This window comes from Ceratotherium simum, chromosome 3, assembly GCF_057802395.1.
Source record: "Ceratotherium simum simum isolate JZ-2026a chromosome 3, ASM5780239v1, whole genome shotgun sequence".
In the NCBI taxonomy this organism is placed as follows: domain Eukaryota; kingdom Metazoa; phylum Chordata; class Mammalia; order Perissodactyla; family Rhinocerotidae; genus Ceratotherium; species Ceratotherium simum.
Genome location: NC_141902.1, coordinates 50,786,660 through 50,813,260, shown reverse-complemented (window position 1 = coordinate 50,813,260; position 26,601 = coordinate 50,786,660). Strand labels below are relative to the sequence as shown.

The 26,601-nt window shown below is 37.6% G+C and overlaps 1 protein-coding gene across 4 annotated transcripts in view; it reads left to right on the top strand.

Annotated features, from left to right (window-relative positions):
• The window catches only part of NEDD4 (NEDD4 E3 ubiquitin protein ligase), a 115,431-nt gene that overhangs the window by 76,587 nt on the left and 12,243 nt on the right, over nt 1-26,601 (top strand). For all 4 annotated transcript variants that reach the window (XM_004421609.3, XM_087427561.1, XM_087427564.1 and 1 more), the window contains 13 exons: nt 915-976; nt 3,662-3,764; nt 8,780-8,946; nt 11,104-11,221; nt 11,313-11,480; nt 14,883-14,948; nt 17,697-17,816; nt 19,389-19,592; nt 20,638-20,718; nt 21,217-21,271; nt 21,367-21,425; nt 22,446-22,511; nt 26,241-26,470. In XM_004421609.3, the coding sequence (XP_004421666.1) occupies nt 915-976; nt 3,662-3,764; nt 8,780-8,946; nt 11,104-11,221; nt 11,313-11,480; nt 14,883-14,948; nt 17,697-17,816; nt 19,389-19,592; nt 20,638-20,718; nt 21,217-21,271; nt 21,367-21,425; nt 22,446-22,511; nt 26,241-26,470 (1,499 nt within the window). The remainder of the gene's footprint in view (nt 1-914; nt 977-3,661; nt 3,765-8,779; nt 8,947-11,103; nt 11,222-11,312; nt 11,481-14,882; nt 14,949-17,696; nt 17,817-19,388; nt 19,593-20,637; nt 20,719-21,216; nt 21,272-21,366; nt 21,426-22,445; nt 22,512-26,240; nt 26,471-26,601) is intronic.

Below are 26,601 nucleotides of genomic sequence, written 5' to 3'. Positions count from 1 at the left end.
TGGAAGGAAAAGCGATTTTGTTTTGAAATATGATAAATTTATTTTTTGCCATGTTGAATTTCAATAGAAAACAGGAAAAATGAAAGCCTCAGGTGGGCAGGTGACAGGGATATGAAAATACATTGTGGAGGAAAAGGGAATGAAAGGACTGAGAGTTATCTCTGTGAGGTAACAGCAGAATCTCTGAGAATGAAGGGCTGTCAAAATAAGGAAGATGAGAGCACTGAAGCCAAACATTGAACTTAGTCAACATGGTCTGTCAGAGGAGAAAGAAGACAAACGAGGAGAGACAGGAAAAGAACCAAGTAAAATAACGTCATGAGAATTTAAGAAATGAGTTTTAAGACTGAATGGATAGTTAATGCAAAATGCAACACAGAGAAGTAAAAGATAATAAAGGTCTGTTGAACTCGATAAGAAAGAGAAGTAATACGTCTTTACTATATCAGTCTTTTAAGATATTTATTGGTTCTCTACAGTCTTTAGAGATCTCAAGCTTTTAATAATTTATTTAATCCAGTCTTACTTTCTAGGCTGTTTACTTGTTTGTTCTCCTAGAATTGTCTCTATGCTCTAACCAAGCCAACTTGCTGACATTGTACGTATTCCGTATACCTTTGGGGTGCCAACATACGACCGCTCTACTGTGTTCCCACTTCCTACCCTCCTTTTGGCTCCATGACGCACCTGCTCAGCTCGTTGTAGACTAAGTTGTGATGCCAGTTGCAATTCTCCTGGTGCAGGAAAGTGAAAGCACTGTCAAGTTACCAATTATAATCGTCTAATAAGCTAAAGCTACTTTTTTCTCACTTCTAACTTTAATTATGCCTTAGGTTGTAGTTCCTGAATATTCTTGAAAAATACATATTTTTGGTGTTACAGATATTTCTTGAAAACCCCCTGTTTTATTCTAGACAGAAAATCCAAGAATGGAGAGACCATATACATTTAAGGATTTTGTTCTTCACCCAAGAAGGTCAGTACATACTAAGTTTTTTTTGTTTCTTCATTATACCTTATAGTAGCCTCTTTGGAAATTCAAGGTTTAAACCTTTGTAAATAAGCTACTTCTAAATATTATTTATATTATTTAGATAATATTATATATAAATATTATATACATATTATTACATTATTTTTTAAAAAGCTTTATTGTTACATCTGATTAAAAAAATAATATATACACAGTACAAAAAATTCTAGAAATACAGAATAGTGATCATACCCTTTTGGGAAAGATTTGTGCCTGTAATATTTATCAGACTAGAAGGCTGAAGTTTGTCATTATTTTATATTTATTTTATATCTTAAAGTATATGTAATATCGTCATACTATGCTTTAAAAAATCATGAACATCAATTCATCTAAAACCAGTAGCCAGCTTGACATGCAGAAAGCCACTTTCAGAAAAACCTAACTACGTTTTGCATACTTTAATTTAAAAAGGTATTTCAGAAAACGCAAATACTTAGAGAAAATAATATGAGCAAAGACTGGAATTTAAACCCAAATAGCATGTTCATAATTCCATTTTCCTAAATTGAATTACTTGATTTTTGTCAAAATTTTTGTTTAAGCTGCAAATAAAGGTCTTTTTGATCTTCTGTACCACATAGTCAAGTAAAATCTAATCAAGACAGTAGATTTACTGTCAAAAAGGTCAGAATTAAGCAGAAGAAGGACATCTGTGAAAACAACAGTGTTTGTCTTGTTTTTAAAACTAGAAAATGTAGGGGCAGTCCCGGTGGTGTAGTGGTTGGGTTCGTGTGCTCCACTTCAGCGGCCCAGGGTTTGCAGGTTCGGATCCCAGGTGCGGACCTACACACTGCTCATCAAGCCATGCTGTGGCAGCATCCCACATACAAAAAATACAGGAAGAAGGGAACAGATGTTAGTTCAGGGCTAATCTTCCTCAGCAAAAAGAGGACGATGGGCAACAGATGTTAGCTCAGGGAGCAATTTCCTCACCAAAAAAAAAAAAAACCCTAGAAAATATATTTGAAAAATATACATGGGAACTTAGTAAAATTTTTCATCAAAAATTTTTTAATTACTCTGTAATATAAATATTAAAGCAAAATAAAAGGAACACTGCTTTCTGATTATGTTAATATTTACTTTCTGTAAGAGAAGTCACATATTTAATTTCGGTAGAAGTCTTGGGATATGAATCTCTTTTCTTCCTTTAGTTTTAGACTGATTGTAACATCTACATACCAAGAATAACTAAATAAATACTTCTTCTCTTATTTGATGCCCTAATAGCCTGCCTTTCAATTTATCAAATGCTTTCTAATATCTTTATCTTTAGGAAATATAACAATTTACATATTCTCTCTGCACTGGATGTTACTACAAGTGCAGAAAGAACTTTATTCAAAGAGAAAATGTACTACATTCCCAGATTTTTTTGAGCCCCTTAAGCCCAAACTCACAGATTTATTATCTAGTTGGAAAGACATAAAACATCTCATTGTAGAGAAACTCTTCTATATTTATCTGAGCAAGTTTTCTGTATCTATCTTTTATAGCAACAAGTCAGAGTGTTCACACCCCCTTAAACATGGAGACACAAGCCACATTAGTGACCTTAGAAATAAGCATCAGGGATTTTATTGACCACTCGGGAAGGGTACACTTTCCAAACCCATGAGCACGGTACAGAGAAGAACAACTAAAAAGATTAAGTGAGGCATGGGTGGGTAGAGTATCTCTTGAAGACAGAATGAAAGGATTAGGACTCTCTTGTCTAGAAAGACAAAGGGTAATTGGTTACATAACTGATATCTATAAAATCCTCAAAAAAATCTGCTAGAAAGCTAGGGCAAGCAAGGATTTCTTAAGTAAATAGGATACTAGAATTGGTGGTGGCAATAGACAGTATTAAGTCTTTAATTAAAAGCTTAAGAAAGACAGGTTTTAAAAACGTTTAAATATTAATACAGTGGGCAGCAACCGTTAGCTTCGATAACTCGTTATTCAAAGAGGTGATACAATATGAAAATAGATTAGGTAAATTAATGTATGACAGATTCAAACAGCTAACAAAGAAAGTAAGTTTCAGACAGTTATCAGGTCTTGCTCCCTTTTCTATTATCCTAGACAACATGGCTAGATTAGAATCCCTAAAGCATGTCTCTGAGGATGCCTTTCCCTATCCCCAAAACTCCCTGGCTTCACAGCATATGCAAAATAAAATCTAAAGTTCTCTTGTTTCACATGGACCCCATCATCTGGACCACCCCACATCCTTGATGTGTCCTGTCAACCAGCCAGACTACTGCCATTTCCTTAACTGCACCCAGGTTTCCCCTCTTTTTCCTTGTTCTTGCTCTTCTGTCCGCTTGTATGCCTTTCCCTCCGCTGCCACAGATCAAAATCCTCTCCGGTCTTCTAGCCCCAACTCAAATGCCAACTTCTCTTTCAAGTTCTCTCCAGTCATTCACTTAAACTTCCTTAGTATCTTATTTATCTCATAACAATTATTAACTGATATATGGTCCTTTTTCTCCACCGTCTATTCCTTTTCCTACATACTTCTACATTGGAACTTATCTTTGAGTCTCCTCTAGTAGCTAGTAGGTGTTCAATAAACTCTTATTAAATGAATGCTTTTCTTCCTAGTGTTAAAGTCGTGAATAATTATTTTCTTTTCTACAGTCACAAATCAAGAGTTAAAGGTTATCTGAGATTAAAAATGACTTATTTACCTAAAACCAATGGGTCAGAAGAAGATACCGCAGAACAGGCTGAGGAATTAGAGGTGAGATTTTATAAATATTTGGTTAAACTAAAAACACAATATCTAATTTCTTATTTTACTATACTCTGAAGAAAAAATAACTTTATTCAATGAAATTACTGTATATAATAAAGATTGTTTACCTGGACATTTGTTTATTTCACCCAAGCATTCATTAACCATTTCTTTCCTCTAAGGATATTTCTTTAGAATGAATGGCCATTATTGATGACTTGCTTAAAGGTTAGGGAATAGTGAATACAACGTTTAGAAATGAAAGCATTTGCTGTGATTAAGTCATTAACTGTTCCTAGTGTTTTAAAGTTTTCTAAAACCATGTCATGTTCCCCTCCATTAAATTTAGTATTTGTAAGCTAAATATGTGGAAATTTGAGGAGACTCTATTAATTAGGAACTCTTTTATGAAATGTAATTCCTGTTACTTTCCCTATCATGGCTGCCGGGACTGCTCATAAGAAAAGAGGGCAATGGGAGAGAGAGAGAGAGAATTCATGTGATCTAATAAAAAGCCACATTTATTCGGAGCCAATAGAATTTAACAATTTTCATGGATGACAGGCTAAGAGGAAGTCCAAGTCAAGTGTCTGGGGAGAGCTACACGCATCTGGGGTGAGTGAAGAAGAGGCAGAGAGGGGCCGGCCCAGTGGTATAGCGGTTAAGGTTGTGCGCTCTGCTTCGGCAGCCCGGGGTTCGCGGGTTCGGATCCCAGGTGTGGACCTACGCACTGCTTATCAAGCCATGCTGTGGCAGGTGTCCCACATATAAAGAAGAGGAAGATGGTCACGGATGTTAGCCCAGGGCCAATCTTCCTCAGCAAAAAGAGGAAGATTGGAAACAGATGTTAACTCAAGGCTAATCTTCCTCACCAAAAAAAAAAAAAAAAAGGAGCATGTATCTGGAGTAGAATTGGATGGCGATTTAGAGACTGGAATCCTAGTTGCAAGCTCTGCTACTAGCTAGCCAAGTGACTCTGACTCTGAACTTCTCTGGACCTCAGGTTTTTCATTTGCAAAGTAACAGGGTTGTACCAGATGGGCTCTAAGATTTTTGCCAGCAGAAAAATTCATGATTTGAAAAGGAGACAAAAACACCTGCTCCTTGAGGTACCCATTGAAGGAACATTATCATCAAAAGATAAAGTCTTGTTCTATAATATTTATTGAGAGCACACAGTGTATTGGCACCAAGGTGCTTTGGAGGGTTTTTGTGTGTATCCCTTCCTCAACAGTCATGCCTCTTTGACTGGTCTGCCTATGTCTCCAGAAGAACTGTAAAGCTGAGGCACCTCCCCAAGGGCTGGGCTCTACCTCACATACCCACATGGCCTTGACAAAGAAAGCTTGAGAACAAGCAGTGCATTTGCAACAAAGCTTGCTGGGAATTTTTTATATGCACTAATGAGATTTTACTTTGTGGGGGAATCTATAACAATAGAAAGAAAGAAGTTTTTTTCTTTAACTCAGAATATAGTTAGCCTGTAGTTTGGCAATCAAAAAACTTGGTATCCTCTCTTAAGTCTGTATTCCCTTATTTGACTACTTTTTTTTCTTTTTAGGTTTTCTCTGATTTATCATAAAATAATCATTTTTTTTTTAATTTTGAATATTTATTGGGTAGAAGTTTCTCTACCTGGCATTTTGGTGCACAGGGTATCCTGCATAATGGAATTCTGTTTGAAATGAAGGATGTCTGCTGTGAAGAAAGAAAATTCTTTATTTAGTAACTTAAAAAAAATTTAACAGCATTTCATTATTTAGTAACCTCCAAGTTTTGCCCACATGCACGTATCACAGGTACCTTATTCACAGTTCAGTTTCTGTGGGTAGAGCTGCTTCGCTTCATTTTGTGGTCTCATGTCTCAGTGTTTGAATTCCCTCAGAATACACCTTATAATTTCAGTAGATGTAAGCATGTAGGAGTTTATTTATGAAAGGCCCTAGGAATTCAAACACACGAATCTGTGCTTATTTATCTTCTGTGTAGCTAATGACCAGAGAAGTCTTGCCTTTGACATCTAGTTTGTGACTGAATACATAAAATTCTGCTATTTAAAGAAAACAATTATAATTTTCAAAGAAGGCTCACTCTCAGGCAGTTTATATTCGTTAGTATGATAAAGTGTGGCTATGCTACATAATTACATAACATTTGATTTTTGTACCCTTTGCAACTTTAGATGTAGTTGTTTGTATTTTACAAGATGAACATATAACATTTGTTGTAGCTCTGAGTGCTTTTTTTCTGACCCACTTTGACTCTGTTAAATTGTGGGCAATTGCGTATTAGCTTTGAGGTTAGTAATTAAGTAATATTCATTGACAGTGAAAAAATTATTTTGTTAAGAATATTAACTGATACTTGTTTAATAGAGCAGCATTCAATGCAAAAAATGAAAACTCATTCTTTCTAAACAATGTTCAAATGTACAAGTATACTTCCTTGAGCTTGAAACAGGTTTGTTTTTAAAGGCCCTTAATTAAATTAGTTTTTTCCCTCCCTTCTCGAATTTACATGAATAACATAAATTCAGTAAGTAGACATTTAAGAGAGAAATCTTTAAGAAGATTTTAAAGAAATATTCTTTTGGTACCATTTTCCTAGCTCCGAATATTTTTGCAATCCTTTACAGCAGTAATGGGGACCCTTTTATTAATAAATTCCATTAATCTGCAGAAAAATAATGACTATATTTTTTAAAAGCTTAATCATTTTTTTTCAAGAGAATGAAATATAAAAATGCAACTCACATGCTTTTGAAATGGAGACCAGAGAAATGAAATCTGATTTAATATATACAAGACTAATTTTTAGGTATGTGATCCTATATTAAAATCATTTAAAGGAATGGAAAAGAGAGAGAAGAAAGGTAAACATAGATGGAGAGAAAAAGTAAGAGGATAGAGGAAAGGAAGAGAATAGAGTTTGGGCAATAAAAAGAAAGAAACAAAATTAAAGAGATGTCCGTTCCCATAGAAGAGGTAAAAAGGAAAAAATAAGAGTAAGAAAGAAAGGGAGTCAGTTTTACTTCCCATCCACATCTCTTTTCTTGCAATAATTCTTTGTCTTCCTCTCTCCCTACGCTTCACCTTCTGTTATGCTTCAGTCCATAACCCTCCCACCAGAGCCAGCCAGAAGAGATCCGCCTGGCTGCAGAAACCCCTATCCTTTTCTCCCTGTTGCCAGAAGACATTCCTTTCCTTCCCAGCGCTTCTCCCTGACCCTTCATTTTCAGATCCAGCCTTCTAACGTAGAAGAATTCCCTTTCATCTTCTAAGCCATCAACTAGCTGGCACACAACAGTCCTTCAGTGCCAGATCCCCAGTGCCCAGAAAAAAAAAGACTGTATATGTTAAAGAAATTATTGTTTGCCCATCATTATAGTACCAAATATGTTTCCCAGTTTGTCATTTGTCATTTGTTTTTTATTTTATTTTTTTTTCACTTTGATTTAGTAGTTTTGGCCATGTACAGATTGGGGGGTTTGTAATCACATTTATCAATCTTCTCTTTTATGCCTTCTGGGTTGGCATCATATTAAACGGCTTCCCAACTCTTAGAATATACTTTTAAAATCTCCCAAGGTTTGTTCTAATACATTTTGGTTTTACTTTTTAACATTTAAATATTCCTCAGTCTTCAACATCCTGGTATAAAGTATGAGGTAGCAATCCAGATTAAATTTTTTCCTTTTTTAAGTAATTTGCCTATTCTCCCAGAAATTTGAAATGTCTTTATCATATACTAAATTCCTGTAAAGGTGAGTCTCTTTCTGGGCTTTCTAATCCATTTTATTGAGCTATCTGTCTATGCATGCACCAGTGCTATACAACTTTAATTATTGTGGTTTATAATATTTTATCTGGTAGATAAATATTAAATATTTATTAATAATAATATTAAATCTTATTCTTGCTTGTTTGTGTTTCTGTTTGAACTTCAGAATTGCCTTGTCTCATTATTTTAAGAAATCCACAATGTAGTTTTATCGGAATCTTGGCAACTTTATAGATTAACTTGGGGAGAACTGACACCTCTGTGAGATGAGTCTTCCCAGCTGAGATCATATTGTGTCTTTCCATTCATTCAGGTCTTTTGTGTCCCTTTGGGAGAATTTTTAAGTTTTCTTCACTAGTTTGTTGATGCCTTTCTAACCATATCAGTATTTGGTAGAACCCTTTACCTATTGCCTTTTCTGTTATGAGGTTTCTTGTATAAAAGCATGTCATTAACTCTTGCTACCCTTTTCAATTAATTCCTTACTCTAACTACCCCAGCTAAGGCTTGATGGATATTTGCCCCTCACTAGTCTCAGAGGAAATTTCCAGTGCCTTCCTGGCATTTAAACAAAACAAAACAAAACTTTCTTTCTTTAGCTGTTTTATGACTTGACCAAAATGCCTTTCCATAATCCAGAGGAGAAAGAGACAAGTCAGACCAGGGGATCATAATGACTTTTCAATCACTAGAGAGTTCACTGTAGCAATTATTTCTAAATCTTTTGCCCTTCCCTATCATGCCTCTACATACTTGACCTTCATCTGATGACTTTTTTTCAGGGCTCAGATATTTATTGATTTCCCCCATAAACAAGGTGCTTTCTCTGTGGGAGAGACAATGCCCAGTAAGACACCATCCCTGCCCTTCTTTCATTTGCTTATAACTTAGAGAGTAGCCTAAGGTTACACTAATTTAAGCTATTTTCAGTTTCTCAGTGCTTTCCATCGTTTGTTTATTTAAAAGTTTTTTCTGTCCTTTTTTCTCTATTAGATATGTTTTAAAACTTGAAAAAATTTTAAAACTGTTTCAAGCAAAACATAAATATCATTTTGCAAAAAAAAGTCTTCATTATCATAAAATATTCATATTATGATCTTAAAAGTTCGTGATGTGCTAATTCTGTCTTTGCTTAATTTCTGGAACTGGATATGCTAAATCTCTTTTTAAATTTTCTCTAGCATAATTTATAAGGTTAAAAACTCAAGCATAAACTTAATTGTTAACGTTCTGTTTTTCAGCCTGGCTGGGTTGTTTTGGACCAACCAGATGCTGCTTGCCATTTGCAGCAGCAACAAGAACCTTCTCCTCTACCTCCAGGATGGGAAGAGAGGCAGGATATTCTTGGAAGGACCTACTATGTAAACCATGAATCTAGAAGAACACAGTGGAAAAGACCAACCCCTCAGTATGTGGTGATGGCTTTCACGTTTGTAATCTGAATGCATTTTGACCACTAATTTTCATTTTGAAGTCATGTCTCAGATGGATTCATAATAATATAGGGATCTATAAACTGTAAGAATACAAGGATTTTTATGGCCCAGGGCTTAAAATGTGCTATCTTCACTGTTTCTTTTTAAAAATGATTTGATAATATTCAAAATTATTTGTTACAAATATCACCCTTCTAGTTGCTTCATTTTAATACATTGTCAATTGTTTATATTTTTAATTATTATGTAGCCACAAAGGGTACATTTTTCTCTTTAGACTGATTTAGAACATCTTGGAGATTTTTTGTAGTTTGTTACTAAAGTATAATAAAATGTTAATTTCTACAGTACACTATTTTTTATTTTATTGTGTGTGTGAGGAAGATTAGCCCTGAGCTAGCATCCATTGCCAGTCCTCCTCTTTTTGCTGAGGAAGACTGGCCCTGGGCTAACATCCATGCCTATCTTCCTCTACTTTATGTGGGACGCTGCCACAGCATGGCTCGATAAACGGTGCATCCGTCTGTGTCCGGGATCTGAACCCGCAAACCCTGGGCCACCGAGGTGGAGCGCACAAACTTAACTGCTGTGCCACTGGCCAGGCCCCACTACAGCACACTATTTTTTAAATATAAATTATGTTTAAATATAAAGGACTCAATAACAAGAGTCTTTTTTTAGACACCCATTTGCCAATCTGGTCAATGTGTACCTAATTTCCAATGTACACAGATCAAGGACAGAATGACCTTCGAGGTATTCTAATTTACGTCTCCTCAGTGACATTTTCCTTTTATTATTGTCTGTATATTTGTGAATATATACATTTACAAATTCTCCCATTATTCATATTTATTTTCAAATATCCTTCCACTTCTCCTTCCTTGTAGCCTCATGAAGTCTTTCTTTAGTCTTCTGCTTTTTGACACAGACTTAAAATTTTTCTTATTTGTCCATTAACCTTTTGATTTTTGGCTTTGGTATTTTGTGTCTGATATAGTTAAGCACTTTCATAGATATTTTCTGTTTTCAAATCCTTCCAAAGCAAATCAGTGATCCAAGTTCTTCATGGCACAGAAGCATTGATCTCTGTAGGATGACATACAGATTGCAAAACTGAAGACACTATAAAATTCTGCAGAATTGTCCTGTTGCATACCTCAGTACTATGGCAAGCCAGACTTGAGCAGAATCATATTTCTTTCACTATCGTTGGTATTGTTTTCAGCTAGCCAAAATCAAGTTTTTAAGGGGAAAAAAAATCTGAAGCATTCCTTTAGGACCATCTGTCAAGATTATGTTTTCTCCAGCAACAGTACAGTAAGAACTGGTCTTCTCACTATCCTGGGCTTATATGGCATTAAATAAATTAACAATAATTTTGTTATTAAATATTTGCGCAAAATTCTTGACCTGATGGTCTGGTTATATTAAATGCAAATAGCTAGAATAATATAACTAATAAATGACTGGGGTAAGGGTGTTCAGTCTGATTTACCATACCTTTCCTAAACTCAGATGTGCCTTTACTATTATCCTTTTTCAGATCAGGCTCATTACTGTATATGATCAAAAACAGACACCATTTAAGTTTTTAATTATAGTGTCCTTACCCTGTTTTTCATTCTGCTCTCTGCATTCATGCATGGAGAACTCTACTCTTGGCTTAAGATCAATTCTGGAAAATGTTACTGTCTGATTCATGAAGATGTATATATAACACTTAAAGCTTCCCTTTTATGAACTTTCTAGAGCTCCTTTAGATTTTGCTCTTGTAATAACGTGGCAAAATAATGATATAACGAAATTATTTATGAAACTCAGATATTCATTCACTCAACAAATATTTTCGAGTGCTCATCCATGTCAGGCCTTTTCCTAGGCCCAGTGATGAACTAAAATATCAGAGTCAGACATGTCACACATTTTCACAAAAACTTTAACTCCATAAGGTACTCTGAAGGTGCCAACATGCCCGACTTACTATATGCATGTCGAACTGGCCTTTGGCCAAAAACAATAAATTCTAATCTATTATGGGTATTTTTTTAATATACAATCACAGAATCCTTGAGTATCATTTTAACTATCTATAGGTGTGGATGATGGCTTTTATGCTTCCAATACAGGGACAACCTAACAGATGCTGAGAACGGTAACATTCAACTGCAAGCACAACGTGCGTTTACCACCAGGCGTCAGATATCTGAGGAAACAGAAAGTGTTGACAACCGCGAGTCTTCCGAGGTAGAAATAATCTTCTAGTTATCATTGATAGGCACATGTTATAGCAAGAGATTAAAGTGTGTGTGGCTGAAGCTTGTTCTGTTCATTTCAGAGCTGGGAAATTATAAGAGAAGAGGAAGCCACCATGTGTAGCAATCAGGCCTTCCCATCACTTCCACCATCAAATAACTTGGATGCTCAGACTCATCTTGCAGAAGATTTGAATGCCAGACTCACTCTTTGTGGAAATTCAGCCACCAGCCAGCCAGTGTCCAGCTCAGTAAGATGCTCTTAGCTTTTGTTGTAGCTTCAGAATTTTATATTATGTATGTTATTCCATTCAATAACTAACTTTTTCATAAAATTTTGTCTTAAATGGCCTGTAATAAGGTGTTAGGGACTTTAGGACTTTACAGCATGTTCAGTTATCAAATATTCCCACTGATAGTATGGAACAGGGTTATGGATAATCCCAATGGTCATTGGAATCTAATGTCCATTCTGTGAATGCTCTCCAGCCAAAGACTGCCAGGAACATACCTGTATTTGAACAAGTTGGGTTTATTATTTGTTTCAGCAAGGGAGAACGCACACCATGAGTGTCTTGGTAAGAGTATGTTAGGAAAGACTTAAAGGATTTGGGCTCATGTTAGATGATTTTGAGGAGAGTTTAAGGAAGCAGCACTTTGCTCTGCATTGGATGCTGTCAGGAAGCAGGAGTAATTCTGTGATTGGGTATCTCAAATCTTATCTGTAGTGAGGCTAAAGCTATAATTAGTAAAAAAGGAGCAGTCACTCACATTTGCCAGGATTGGGAGATATTTGGTATTTTGTGGCTTGGACAATGTTCACATTTTGTCTGTGTTCGGGCATGATTCCAGAGTGGTCTTGATCTGTCTTGATCCCACCTATGGGTGCCAGGCCAGGTCCTGGATGACAGGGGTTGCCTTTCTCCTTCTCAGTTATACCACACGTGTCACCAACACACATGTCTGAAAAAGAGCTGATGTACCTGGACTAAACAAGGAGATAGATGACATTCTCACCCCAGCAGCCACTATAAAATTGCTGTCCATGAGGTCCAGAAGCAAGTATTCCAGCATACACTGCCATAATGAGATCTTTGTGGCTAGCTCTCTAATCTGTATCAAAGGAGATATTTTGATGGAAGGCAAAGATTATTCTCTGAGGTTGCTATGGTCATTTCCAGTTGGAGTTCCCCAGCTTTTCATTTAGTTAGTAAATATTTATTGAGGGCTGACTATAAGCCAGGCACTGTATCCTAGTTAAATATCGCTGGAACACAGCCACACCCATTTGTTGAAGTATTGTCTGTGGCCACTTTCACACGACATTGACAGAGCTGAGTAGTTATAACAGAGGCTGTATAGCCCACAAAAAATATTTACTGTCTAGACTTTAACAGAAAAACTTTGCTGACTTCTGTTCCAGCACCTTCTTCAAGAAGCTTCAATGTAGACAGTTCTATATGAATACCTGTGTGGGTATCCAAGAGCAGATCTGCCTGCCGGCTCCCTTTCCCTCTTTCTTCCATCTGGCTATTCTGTCTTCCATTCATTTCATTTTATTTTTTGGTCGGAGGAGTGGGAAAGGTCAGTCAAAGACTTAAAGGATAAGCTATATTGATTTGCTGGTGATAAATCACATAAGATCCTATTCCTTTTCCTCTTGTTATTTTTTTTTTAATTATAAAAGTAATACCTGACATCCATGCAATAAAATACTGTGCAGCCATTGAAAAGAATGAAGTGGCCTTGAATGTATATGTTGTATGGAACAATCCCTACAAGATATTGGTCAGTGAAAAACACAGTACAGAACAGTGTGTTTGATATGCTACCATTTATGTAAATTATTTAAATGACAGAGAGAATAAATATGTGTATGATATTTTTTGAAGACTAAACAGGAAACTGGTAACATTGCTCAGCTCTGAAGAGAGAAACAGTGAGCATGACATGTGTCTTTTGTACCTTTTGAATTTTATACCATGTGCGTGTGTTACCTATTCAAAAAAATTTATTATTTTTAAAGTATGGTGTGGTCATGGTTAAAAACTGAAACAGTATTGAGGTGTATAAAATGAAAATTAAATCTTCCATCTTACCTCCAATATCTACCTCAAACATATGCTCCCTTAATCACTATTAATGGTTTGGCATATATTGTCCTAAACATTTTCTATATATTCATAAACGTGTATGCACACATATATATTTGTATATAATTTTGTGTGTGTGTGAGGAAGATCAGCCCTGAGCTCACATCCATGCCAATCCTCCTCTTTTTTTTTCCGCTGAGGAAGACTGGCCGTGGGCTAACATCCGTGCCCATCTTCCTCCACTTTATATGGGATGCCGCCACAACATGGCTTGACAAGCAGTGCATTGGTGTGCGCCTGGGATCCGAACCCGGGCCGCCAGCAGCGGAGCGCGCGCACTTAACCGCTGTGCCACAGGGCCGGCCTCCTGTATATAATTTTTTAACCTGAGATTATCTTATACACACTTTTTGGTAACTTAGTTTTTTCACTTGCTATGTCCTAGAAATTGGACCATTTCAGTAAATATAGATGTACTCCTTTTAAAACCAACAAAAAAAATCATCAAACTCTGACATATTCCTTTGTGCAAGTAACCCTTAAGATATTTCAACAGTCTCCTATTGGTGGACTTTAGATCGTTTACAGTTCTTTGTTATTATAACCAATACTACAATGATATTCTGACAATTTATATGTGCATTATAAATTTTGATGTCATTAAATAACAAAACTAAGATATTTCAGATATATGACAACAGCACGTATATAAAAGCACCAAGGAAAGAGAGAATGTGGGATTTCTGGAAAACAAGTAACCTGGAATGTCCGGAGGATGGGTTGTGAGGTGGGAAGTGGCTGGAGCCGTCAGGAAAAGCCAGGTCTTGAAGCTCCCTAAGTGTTGTGTTCTGTACTTTAGATTTTGTCTTAGTGACTGTAAGGAGTCACTGAAGGGCTCTGAGCTCGAGAATAATGTGACTAGATCTGCGCTGTAGAATGCTCTCTCGGCTGCTGCATGTAGTATGAAGAGTGCATTTAAGGAATAAGACTTGAAGCAGGGAAATCTATTAGGATGTTGCTGCAGGAATAATCAAGGTGACAAAAGATGAAAATTTGAAAAAAACAAACTTGAACTACAGTGCAGGGGGAATGTATTTGAGAGCTGGTAAAGAAATAGAATGAATAGGATCTGGTGACTGACCTGGCTGTAAGGGACAGGAGGGGGAGAAGTCGGGTGACTGACTGTTATCTGACTTGGGCAGCTGCTGGACTCAAGTCTTGCCCGCTGAAATGAGGAATACACAAGAAGGAACAGGTTTGAGCGGGTGTGGACAGGGGAAAACCAAATCCCTTTTTGGTCACATTGAAGGGGTATCTGTTAGATGTTCAAGGGAAGGTGTCGCGGACGCAGTCTAGGACTGGGGTAGGGGGAAGTGTGAGCTGGAAGTTGGAAGCACGTGGTGGTGTTGAGAGCAGCTGAGTGCCTTCCCATGCAGAATCTCCACGGTCGCTTCCTAGCGAGTGTTCTCTCTCCTGCTCCGTCATATCCACCCCTACTACGTTATCTCCCTTTCAAAGACCTAAAGTTGTTATTGTTCTTTTTTTTTTTTTTTCCATAAGAGTCATTCCAGCAGAAGAGGCAGCTTACAAGCCTATACTTTTGAGGAACAGCCTACACTTCCTGTGGTGAGTTTTATCCTCTCCCCTCAATCATCAATAAAAATATAAATCTCAGCAATGTTGGGTTTTTTTGGAACACCAGGTATGAACGTTTGCCCAGCAGGGAACTGATCCAGCACAGAATCTAGGCTGGGGGATGAGGTTTGGGGGAGGGGAAATGGGGATGGTAGGCCCTTTAAAGACCAAAATGGGCTGTCCCAGTGGCGTAGTGGTTGAGTTTGTGCGCTCTGCTTCAGCGGCCCAGGGTTCACAGGTTCAGATCCCAGGTGCGGACCTACACACCGCTCATCAAGCCATGCTGTGGTGGCATCCCATATACAAAATAGAGGAAGATTGGCACAGATGTTAGCTCAGGGCCAATCTTCTTCACAAAAAAAAAAAAAAAGGACAAAAAACAGGAGAACTGTCTCTCCCATAGTAAGAAAGCCAAGTCTAGGAGTACTGGTGATCTCCTGGCTTGTCAGTTGATGCACTGTGCTGGCTAGAGATGGTCTGCTGCCGGCAGCATAGAATTCGGGGTTGTGATGTCCAGCTGCCTCTGCCCTGTACGTGGCCCATGGCGTCTAGCAGCCGTTTCTGCCCCGTACATGAAGGGTCACGTCAGGGTTCAGTCACTCAGTCAGGTGTACACTGGTGTTGGCAGGCTCAGTGGCTAAGTCAGAGTTTGTCAGTCCCCTTTCTCTCTTCAGTCTCGCGTCCACCAGTCTGCCGAGGCCTTCTGCTTCCTCCTCAGTAGTGTTCCCAGCCACGGCCTTGACTGGAGCTTAGACCCTAACCACTTCATGCCTGCACTGCTGACTCCTTTTTCGTCTCCCAGCCTCTGTCTTCCCCTTGACTTAACTCTCATTACTCTGAGTTCGTCCCTCCCCCTGTGGCCCCCCCACTTGTTTTGTAACCAAATGAAAACTCCCAGGCTCCCAGCGCCTTTACCCCACCCTCTCCTATCCACCCATAGAAACCTCCTGCTGCCTTCATTCCTGTCTGTGCTCTTTATTCCCAACAGGCTGTTCCCAAGTCCTAATTCTCTCCCTCTTCTGCGTCTGTGCACGTTCCATTTCCCCACTTAGAATGGCCTTCTCACTTTTTTTTCACCAACCATTTGTAATTTGAATGGCAGTCTATATATTAGTTTTGAAAAGTGGGGGTTGTTTTTTCTTTTATGGAAGTTCCAGCATAGGAATGCAAAGGCTCAAAATTCCGTGACCCAAAAGTGGCTCATCCATCTAAAAAGGTGGCCCTGCTCTAAAAGAAGGGCACAGATCCTGTGCAGAGGAAGGAAGGGGCACCCACCTGTGCACTTGGCCCAGCAGTATTGACCATCAACAAGAGGGTAGATGCCACCAAAAGACTGGCCTTACTCTGGCTTATTGTCGTTTGTCTGGCCTCCTCCATTCAAGTGGAGCCTGCTTCTCGTGATCCGTGGTACTTCTCCCACTGCACCTTATCGTGTCCTCCATAGAGTGAAACTTGAATTTCTGATTGACTGACAGGCATTTCTCCAAGAAACAAGCTTAAGTGCACCAGATGAGAAGCAGAATCTAGAGATGATTTATATTTTATGTCCTGGAAAAGCTATCTCCATGTCTTTTCTTCTCAATATATTGATTAGGGTTGGTTTTTTTTTACAGCTTCTTAAGGTATAATTTACATACCATAAAATCCACCATTTTTAAGTGTACATAAAAATGAGTTTTAGTAAATTTATACAGTTATGTAAACTTCCCCACAATCAAGTTTAAGAACCCTTCCATCACCCCAAAAAGTTCTTTCAATCCCAACACCTATTCTCAGCCCCAGGTAACCACTCGCCTGCTTGCTGTTGCTACACTTTTGTCTTTTCTAGAAATTTCATTGTAAGTGGAATCATACAGTCTGTAGTCTTATGAGTCTGACCTCTTTCACTTAATATGGTGTTTTTGAGATTTATCCATGTTGTTGCATGTCTCAGGAGTTCATGATATTCCATTCTGTAGATTAATCTACTACATTTCGTTTATCTACTCACCAGCTCTTGGACATTTGTAAAGCTGAGCAACTTTGAATTCCATTATTTTGTAGACTAAACAGTTCATTATAACTATCGGCAATGAACATCTACCTCCTATGTATCGGGAACTGTGTGTCTAGTAAACAGACTAGTGGTGATAGTGTTTATGTGTAAGGCACGTTAGGGAACCAAACCAAGCCTTGAAGAGTCTAATCTAGTTCAAAAGACAAAAGGAAGGCCAGATCTGGACTATTTTAAGTAAACCTGGAAATAACCAGACCTCTTTGTTTGTTAGTAATAAACTATAATAAACAGCACCTCCCTGGCCCTTACAGAAAGAAGGCAGGGGTAACTTTTGACTCGGTACCTGTGGGTGATGATTTTTGTAGTTAGACTGCCTGGGTTCAAATCTTAGCTCCATACTAGCAATGTATCCGTTAGGAAATTACTTCAATTTTCTAAGCTTCAGTTTCCTCGTAAGTAAAATGGGCCAATAATCACAATGATCTCATTAAGATTTGTATGGGGTTAAATGACATGATCTATGTTAAAGCACTTAGGGTGGGGTTGTTATCACTCTCTTCATTATTGTCTGTTCTACTGGGTTTTTTTTTTAAGTGAAATGCTGTACACTATTTTGTACACTTTAAAATATGATTTAAAATACGGTTCATTTTAAAGACAGCTAGCAGTAAAGAAGGGATGTAGTCCTTTTAAAAGGATTCGTTCTTATTAATATTTAATTCTCCTCTTATTCCTCTCTTTAGCTTTTGCCTACTTCCTCTGGATTACCACCAGGTTGGGAAGAAAAACAGGATGAAAGAGGCAGATCGTATTATGTAGATCACAACTCCAGAACTACAACCTGGACAAAGCCCACTGCACAGGTACCCTGCAGTCTATCCATCAACTTGCTGTCTTACAGAGTTTAAACCATCATATTCCTATGGAAGCTATTACATCACTTTGTAGTATATACTGGATGCTTCTAGCATCCTCTAATTATCTTCTGACATTGGTGCTAAGTGTCTACCATTTCCTGCAGATCTCTAATATGCATGAATTTACCACTTGTTATCGTGTAAAACAAATCCAGTTGGGAATAAGAGGACAAAGTAAATGATCTGATCCATTGGGTAATTTTGTAATTTGAATGGTTAAGATCATTATTTTGGTGCCGGCCCCATCGCTTAGCAGTTAAGTGTGCGCGCTCTGCTACTGGCGGCTCGGGTTCAGATCCCAGGCGTGCACTGAGGCACCGCTTGTCCGGCCATGCTGAGGGGGCGTCCCACATACAGCAACTAGAAGGATGTGCAACTATGACATACAACTATCTACTGGGGCTTTGGGGAGAAAAAGGGAAAAAAAAAAAAGGAAGAGGATTGGCAATAGGTGTTAGCTCAGGGCCAGTCTTCCTCAGCAAAAAAAAAAAAAAGAAGAAGATGTTAGCTCAGGGCTGATCTTCCTCACAAAAAAAAAAAGATCATTATTTTGCTAAAAGATAGTCTTAGTGATTACTATCAGTTAAAGAAATTTGTGACAATGACACTTTATTCTTAACAACAGTGAGTGCCTTTTGTAATATTTCCTTATAAGCGTTTAGGAAAATATTTATTTTATCTTGTCACCATTTCTCTTATTGAAAAAATTTTTAACACTGAAAGTACAGAGAATAATATAGCAAATACCCATTTTCTTAACACCCAGAATTTACTATTAACAAATTACCATATTCATTTCTAGACATTTTATTTTAAAAAAAAATCTTTAGGATAAAACTAAATTCCTTTTAGCCAAGCGCTTGGTCCCACTACCCAGAGGAAACCACCATTTTGAGTTCGTTGGGTATTCTTCCAGCCTATTTTATATATTTACATAGATAGCTAAACAGTGAAAAATATTGTTTATGTCTGTGTGTTTCAAATTTTGCATAGATGTTTTGTTGTATAAGTCTAAATCTTTGCTTGCTCAACATTTTAAAACCCTATCTTTGTTGTTTTATGTATAGATCCACTGTATTTCTTTTAACTACCGTGTAATATTTCAGCATTATAGTGGATATTTGCCATTAATTTTGTCTACCCAGCATCTGAACCCACTTCTACATATGGGGAATTCCCCACTCTATGAGTCTTTTGGACGAGCAAAGACAACATCCTCCAGTAGGCCCTATGGCTTCCCTTGCAGCTAGGGCACAGGGCCACCAATCTAGCTTTTTCAATCATGTGCACCCACAACAACTTTGTTAACCAGCATCTCATCGCTCGAGAATTAGCTGAGAAATTATAAATTGTTGTAAAAACAAAGTTTGACAAAACGCTTTATTAGAAAAATGAGCCTCCGATGTTTAGGCATTTTTATAAGTATGTATTCTGTTTGCAGGTAAAGTTACCTTTTTAACGACAGCTATTTGTGTGTTCTCCATAAAACATTACAGCATGATTTATTTAATGTCCTAGGCCACAGTGGAGACCAGTCAGCTGTCATCAAGCCAGAGCTCCTCTGCAAGCACTCAGCCACAGGTCCCCACAGGTGATTCAGCACAGCAGGCAACCCAGCCATCTGAAATAGAGCAAGGATTCCTTCCTAAAGGCTGGGAAGTCCGGCATGCGCCAAATGGGAGGCCTTTCTTTATTGACCACAACACCAAAACCACCACCTGGGTAACTCTAATACTCTTCAGTTTAAATTTATAGCAGCAACAGTAATAATCTCTTATGTATAGTTCTCTATAATCTTTAAAGTGTGCATTAATATAACATACTTTTCCTAGTTTCATTTAAAGATATATTGAATTCTTAATAGCATTATTTCTATTTAAGATATGTTTGTGCCTATTTTTAATATTTTTGGAGATTGTTGTAGAGATACATTTACTTCCTGTTTAGAGTTTTTAGCTCACTAGCCATAAATGCTTAGGAAGATATTTAGTAATAATCCTTTACTTTTATCTGAGGCTTTATAGTTCTAAAGCACTTTTGAATCCATTTCTCATTTAATACCCAAAAAACCTTGTGAGGCTAGGAGAATAAATATTTTTATTTTAAGATAAGGGTTTAAGTTGTTTAGCAGTTGGTTCCCCACTAATAGAAAAATTACTGCAAATCAGCAGCAGATGAATAGATTTTGATTAATTTATTTAAAAGACCAGTGTACCTAAGTAATACTAAAATAGTTTAATGTTATTTATTAAAATAATATATAAATAATCCAAATAAATTGAATTTTGTTCTCTTCAACAATTTGAATTGACTTTAATAACCTTTTTGAGCTTACCTTCCTATCTTTCAAAAATATTAATAAGTCAACACCTTGACAGATAGGTGGCAAAAAGCATGTTCAGGGGCTCAGATATAACACATGGTCCAGTTTAATGACCCACTCTTCTGCCAGTTTTTATTTAGAGAAGAGTCCTCTATGGTGACACAATCCTTAAAGAGTGGGGCAAAATACTCTGAATGGGTCCTGTGAAAGAGACCATGAGTTCATACTGATCCCACTCTGAGAACTGAATAGTGTAGCCTGAAAATAGGAGATTTTAGATGGGAAAACTATTGTTTCACAGATTAAGCAAATGAAATAAAAGTGTATTTTTTAAAGAGAATATTTTAAATATCCATTGATATTAGAAAACATAGGAACAGATTGACTTTCGTGATTTTAAAATATGTGTGTGTATTGTTTTCTTTATTTTCTCCACCAAAAAAGGAAGATCCAAGACTGAAAATTCCAGCTCATCTGAGAGGAAAGACATCACTTGATTCTTCCAGTGATCTGGGGCCTTTACCTGTAAGATTATAGAATTGCTACCAATCTAACTTGGCTATCTCAAACGTTTTGTATTTTGGAATACAGTAGCTTTTTGTTGTTTTTGTTTTGTTTTTTTTTTTTTTTGGTGAGGAAGATCAGCCCTGAGCTAACATCCATGCCAATCCTCCTCTTTTTGCTGAGGAAGACTGGCCCTGGGCTAACATCCATGACCATCTTCCTCTACTTTATATGGGACGCCGCCACAGCATGGCCTCACAAGCGGTGCGTCAGTGTGTGCCCGGGATCCAAACCCAGGCTGCCAGCAGCAGAGTGTGAGCACTTAACTGCTACACCACGGGGCTGGCCCTGGAATACAGTAGTTTTTTAACAAGTATAGTTAATGTTGTTATTAAAGTGTTGATCCTTCTACAAAGACTGGAATATGCAAATTAAATTAACCACATAACCAATGCCGTTTTTCTACCTGTACATCTAAAACCCTTTCCTAAAATAATTGAAATACATTATTCATTATAGCCAGGATGGGAAGAAAGAACTCACACAGACGGAAGAATCTTCTACATAAATCACAGTATGTACAATGTGATTTTTCATTACTTTATTTTTTATAATATTGAATTTTGTGCATGAGAATACAGAACATCTTTTTTCTCTTTCTCTCTTCAGATATAAAAAGAACACAATGGGAAGATCCTCGGTTGCAGAATGTAGCAATAACTGGACCAGTAAGTCTCTTTGTATTAGTATGCTCTGATAGGAGTGTCCTCTCACCTCTCTCTTCAAGGGTGAAAGGTCAAGGGCATAATCCTACAGGCACTGAGAAGAAAGCACATTTGCAATTCTCTCCTCCCCCACCACCCCAACTCCAGGTCTCAGTTGTTTGCAAGGGGCATATAAGGTCGTTATCCTTTCTGCATACAATAGCCTTGGGAGACTAGAGAGCCAGACAGTCAAAATGCTAAGGCAGTGGACTGCTGTGCTCAGGGTGGTGCTTGCCATTGCCTGAAAAAGAATGTTGGCAATCCTCCCCAGATCAGAGAGGAGCCAAGAGAGTATCAGGTGAGGAAGAGGACAGCACCCTATCAACTCCAGGGGTCGTGTCTTGAACTTTTTGGTAGAAATCATTGTATACATAAAATATGAGATATATGTATATATAGGACATGGTCATATTTAAGTATAAACATGTAATATGTTTATACTACACTTGAGTCAGGTTAATGATAGGAAATAGCTACTTTTTCCATTTTTAGTTTTTCAGATTTTAATTGTTTTATAATCCACAAAAATAATTAAATTGAAGATATAGTTCTTTTAGATTACTCTTTAGTCTCCATGGTTAGTCTTTTAAAATAATGGATAAAAAAGGCAACTCCTCAGAGTTCAAGGAAAAAGTACATTTTTCAAATTGTTCTCTTAATGGAGAAATCACTTTGAAAGTCTCTTTAGAAATGGAAATTTTCATTTCTAATATTTCTCTACTTGGAAGAAATTTCCTGTTTCTGGCATGTTACATTTCAAGAATATTGCATGATGAAAATTACAGCCATAGAAATTGCTGAGTACCATTTTATCTTACACAGAGAAATTAAAATTTTTAAAGTTTTGTATCTGCTTTTCTTTGAATTAAACTTTTCTTTTAACACCTTAAACTTATGTTCATAAAATACCCAGAGGAGAACTTCTGGAATTGTTTTTAAAAACAACCTAAACTTTCTTTATTTTTCTAAAATTTTCCACTAAAGGCAGTGCCCTACTCCAGGGATTACAAAAGAAAGTATGAGTTCTTCCGAAGAAAGTTGAAGAAGCAGGTTAGTGATACTTACAGTGAGTTCTTAGGAATGATTGTTATATAAATTGAAAGTATGGGAAATGCATTTTAAAAAGTAATAGAGAATATATTCTATATTTGTAATTCTACATTTGTAATTTTTAATGGTTTTTTTATGGGAAAAGGATGCTTATTTTTTGAGTACCTGTTATATATCATCAGAGACCACAATTATTTTATGTCTGTCTTTATTTTTGACCATTTTTAATGCCTTTCTATAGTTTGCTCATACTTTCCCGCTTTCCCTGCAGTTTAGGAATACTACCACTAGGTGGCTATATTGGGTTACAGTTCTTTGCCTTTGAAGCCGGAAGCCTGCTTTTCCAAAGATTCAAGATGGTGGGCCTGCTACCACTGATTTTTTTCCATCCAAAATTTAACAAAACTGAAATATAATAGTTTTTTAGCGCAAAAATTTTATGCCTTAATAAAATCCTAAAATATCAGCAACTTTTTAAACTCAAATAATAACTGTGTCAAAATCACTCTGGAAATTTGTTTTCTACTTCTAGGATTTGGGATTTTAAGTCTTCACTGATTTATTTTTCTAATAAATGTTTTCATTCTTAATGAAAATATGCTGGTGGAGTAGAAGCACCAGCTTCTCCAATTGCCACTCTGAACACTTATAAACTTGTTACAATACCCAGTTGTTGATGTCTCCCAGGCAGCAGGAGATATGGAACAAGGCCTTTATAAACAGGTCACAGAACACAAAAACCATAACTAAAGCAGTAATATTTATTGAGCTGTCACTACATACCAGGCATTCTTCTTAGCAAGTTACATGTATTATTTTTTTTTTTTTGACTTTTATTTTTTTTTCCCCCAAAGCCCCAGTAGATAGTTGTATGTCATAGTTGCACATCCTTCTCCTTGCTGTATGTGGGACTCGGCCTCAGCATGGCCGGAGAAGCGGCACGTCGGTGCGCACCCGGGATCCGAACCTGGGCCGCCAGTAGTGGAGCGCGTGCACTTAACCGCTACGCCACAGGGCCGGCCCTACATGTATTATTAATGCAGTCCCTACAACAACTCTATAAGAAAGAGACTGTTATTATTACATTTTACAGGTGAGGAAACTAAGGCACAGAGAGATTAGGCAATGTGATCAGGTTCCATAGTTAGTGGCAAGGCCAGATACAAACCAAATGGTCTAGCTCCAGAGTCCATCCTCTTAACCAACATGACATATCATATTGGTGGTTAAGAGAGGAAATGCCCTAGAATGCAACAAAGGCACGTAAAGAGGTAAAAACACGACAGGAAGATTAATAGACATTGAGTTGTTCCAAAAGGAGACACTCAAGAGCATGGGGAAGAGGCTGAGACCCTGAATTCACAGTTTAACAAAAAGTTCTAAGCAGGATTTAAAAAAATAAAATCTGTATCTGGACATATCACAGTAAAAGAGCAGAATACCAAGATAAAGATAAAAATATTAAAAAACAATGCTACAAAGTCTTGAACTGTCTTTAACCTTTTCTTTTGCCTTATCCTTAACATCTTATTAGTTAAGAATAAGGATGACTAATCATTATTGAGCTCATCCTGTGCCAGATACCATGTAAGCTCATGAAATGCATTATCCCATTAATTCTGAAACAGCTCTATTAGGGTAGATATTATTATTGTCCCTTTTTTATAGATGAAGAAATTAAGCCTTAGAAAAGACATGTAAAGGGGCCAGCCCCATGGCTTAGTGGTTAAGTGCACACGCTCCGCTGCTGGCGGCTGGGGTTCGGATCCCGGGCGCGCACCAACGCACCGCTTCTCCGGCCGTGCTGACGCCACGTCCCACATACAGCAACTGGAAGGATGTGCAACTGTGACATACAACTATCTCCTGGGGCTTTGGGGGGAAAATAAATAAATAAATAAAATTATTTAAAAAAAAAAAAGTGAAGTGAAGCCAGGATTTGAACTCAGGGTCACCTGACACCACTGCTCAGCTCAACCGTGGAAGTTTTTCCTCCATCCCTCTCTTCCTTCCATTGCTGTTGCTCACTCACACGGTCCATTTGTCTTCTCTCACACAGTCTATTTCAGGGTCTCTAACTGACCAGCATGCCTCTTGTGTCTCTTCCTTAAAACCACCCCTTACGCTCTACCCCATCGGCTTCTGAGAACACAGCAGTCTGATCATGCACCCCTGCTCAGCAACTCTCTTCCTGGTCGGCATTCCCCCTTTCCACTGTCTGGCCCCAGACTCCAGACTTCTCCACTTTTTTCTTCCATTGTAATCCGTCCTTTCCCTTCCCCTCCTCCTCTATACCCTCTAAAGTATATTGAGGGTATACTACTACTACCTATGAAGCAGATTAGACCTCTCCTGCGAGCTCTTCTCTTAGCCTGCTGTTCCTCAGTCCCTCTCTCCCTTCCCCTCCTGTCAAGACTTCCTCTTAAAGTCTCCTTTGTTGCCTCACTTGCAATTAATAGCTCAATCTTTTAGGACCCCACAAAACGTTGCGTATATTTCTATAATTAGCAATTTTCCTACTCTGTTAAGTCTCAGAATTAGTAACATTTACATTGTTTCTCACATACACACCAGATCGTAATCTCCGTGAGGAAGTAACCACATCTTATGCCATGTTTTTCTCCTTTTTCCTCCCATCCCCTCCCATCCCTATGGTACCTACCTAGCATGGGGCCTGTCCATGAGCAGGCCTCAGTAAATGCTTGGTGAGTAACCTACCTGCACTGGTTGCCTAGTGTCTAGTCTAAAATTGCTTTTCTCCAATCTTACCATCTTTTTTAAATTGTATATGCAGCAGTGGAAACTGCTTATATTGCTTATATAAATTACTTGTATTGTTGTTTCTATAGGGCTTTCCATTTTTCCTAAATATATTGATAGTAAAAATATTTTTTTTCCTTACAGCTAACCCTCTTTTCTTTTTCGGAAGTGACAGAATGTTGATAGCATGTTTTCTCTTCATGGTTTCCACTTGAACATTGCACATGAAGCACTCAAGAATAAAATATTCAGATATATTTCTTTAAAATTTACAATAAGGTCTGCCTAAAAGCATAGTTATTTACGTTTGTCGCATAAGCAAAGGATGTACCAAAGATTAGTGAGGCCTGTAATTCCTTCATTAAGAGCAAAGACTCAGGAGCTAAGACTTTCTTAACTTCTGTCTTCAGTTTCTTCATTGATAAAATGGAGATAATAATAGTAGCTTCTTCATAATATTATTACAAAGAGTAAATGAAATTACTGGTTAAAATGAAATTAAAATGCTGGGAACAGTGCCTGGCACAGTCTGTAGATGTTAGCGCCTGTTAATGAGGGAAGCAGGGTAGGCTCCGAGGAGGAATGGTGGAGGTGGGGACAAACCCCGGGAGCAACAGGCAGGGAACAAGTAGCAGGCAACAGCTAGACTGTCGGTCACAGAATGGTCCTCATTGGAACTTCTGTGGAAAGGACTGTTCATGACACGCCTTCATGTGAGCATTATTACCACTATCAATAGCTTCTTCTTCAGATATAAAAATCAGAAGTCTGTATTATTATGTGATTAGAGAAAAGGAATTCTTTTATACCATAGAGGAAATATAAGCAATATTCCTAGTCGTGTTTTCCCTGAAAAAGGGTCTTGAGCACAGGGTGGAGTACAGTGAATTTTATAACTTTTATGAGAGACAAATTTGCCATCATGTTGAATTGATTTAAACCATAAGTCTCTCTTCTCCGGGTTTTCAGAATGACATTCCAAACAAATTTGAAATGAAACTTCGCCGTGCCACTGTTCTTGAGGACTCCTACAGGAGGATTATGGGTGTCAAGAGAGCAGACTTCCTCAAGGCTCGACTGTGGATTGAGTTTGATGGTGAAAAGGGATTAGATTATGGAGGAGTCGCCAGAGAATGGTTCTTCCTGATCTCGAAGGAAATGTTTAACCCTTATTATGGGTTGTTTGAATATTCTGCTACGTAAGTAACTTTACAATGGCTGTATACAGGAAAAAAATTGCTGTTCTGAAAGTAACCAAGTTGTGTGATGCAAGGGAAATGTATGTTACAATGTGCCAGAAAAGGGAGACTGTAACTAATGTTGTTTCAGA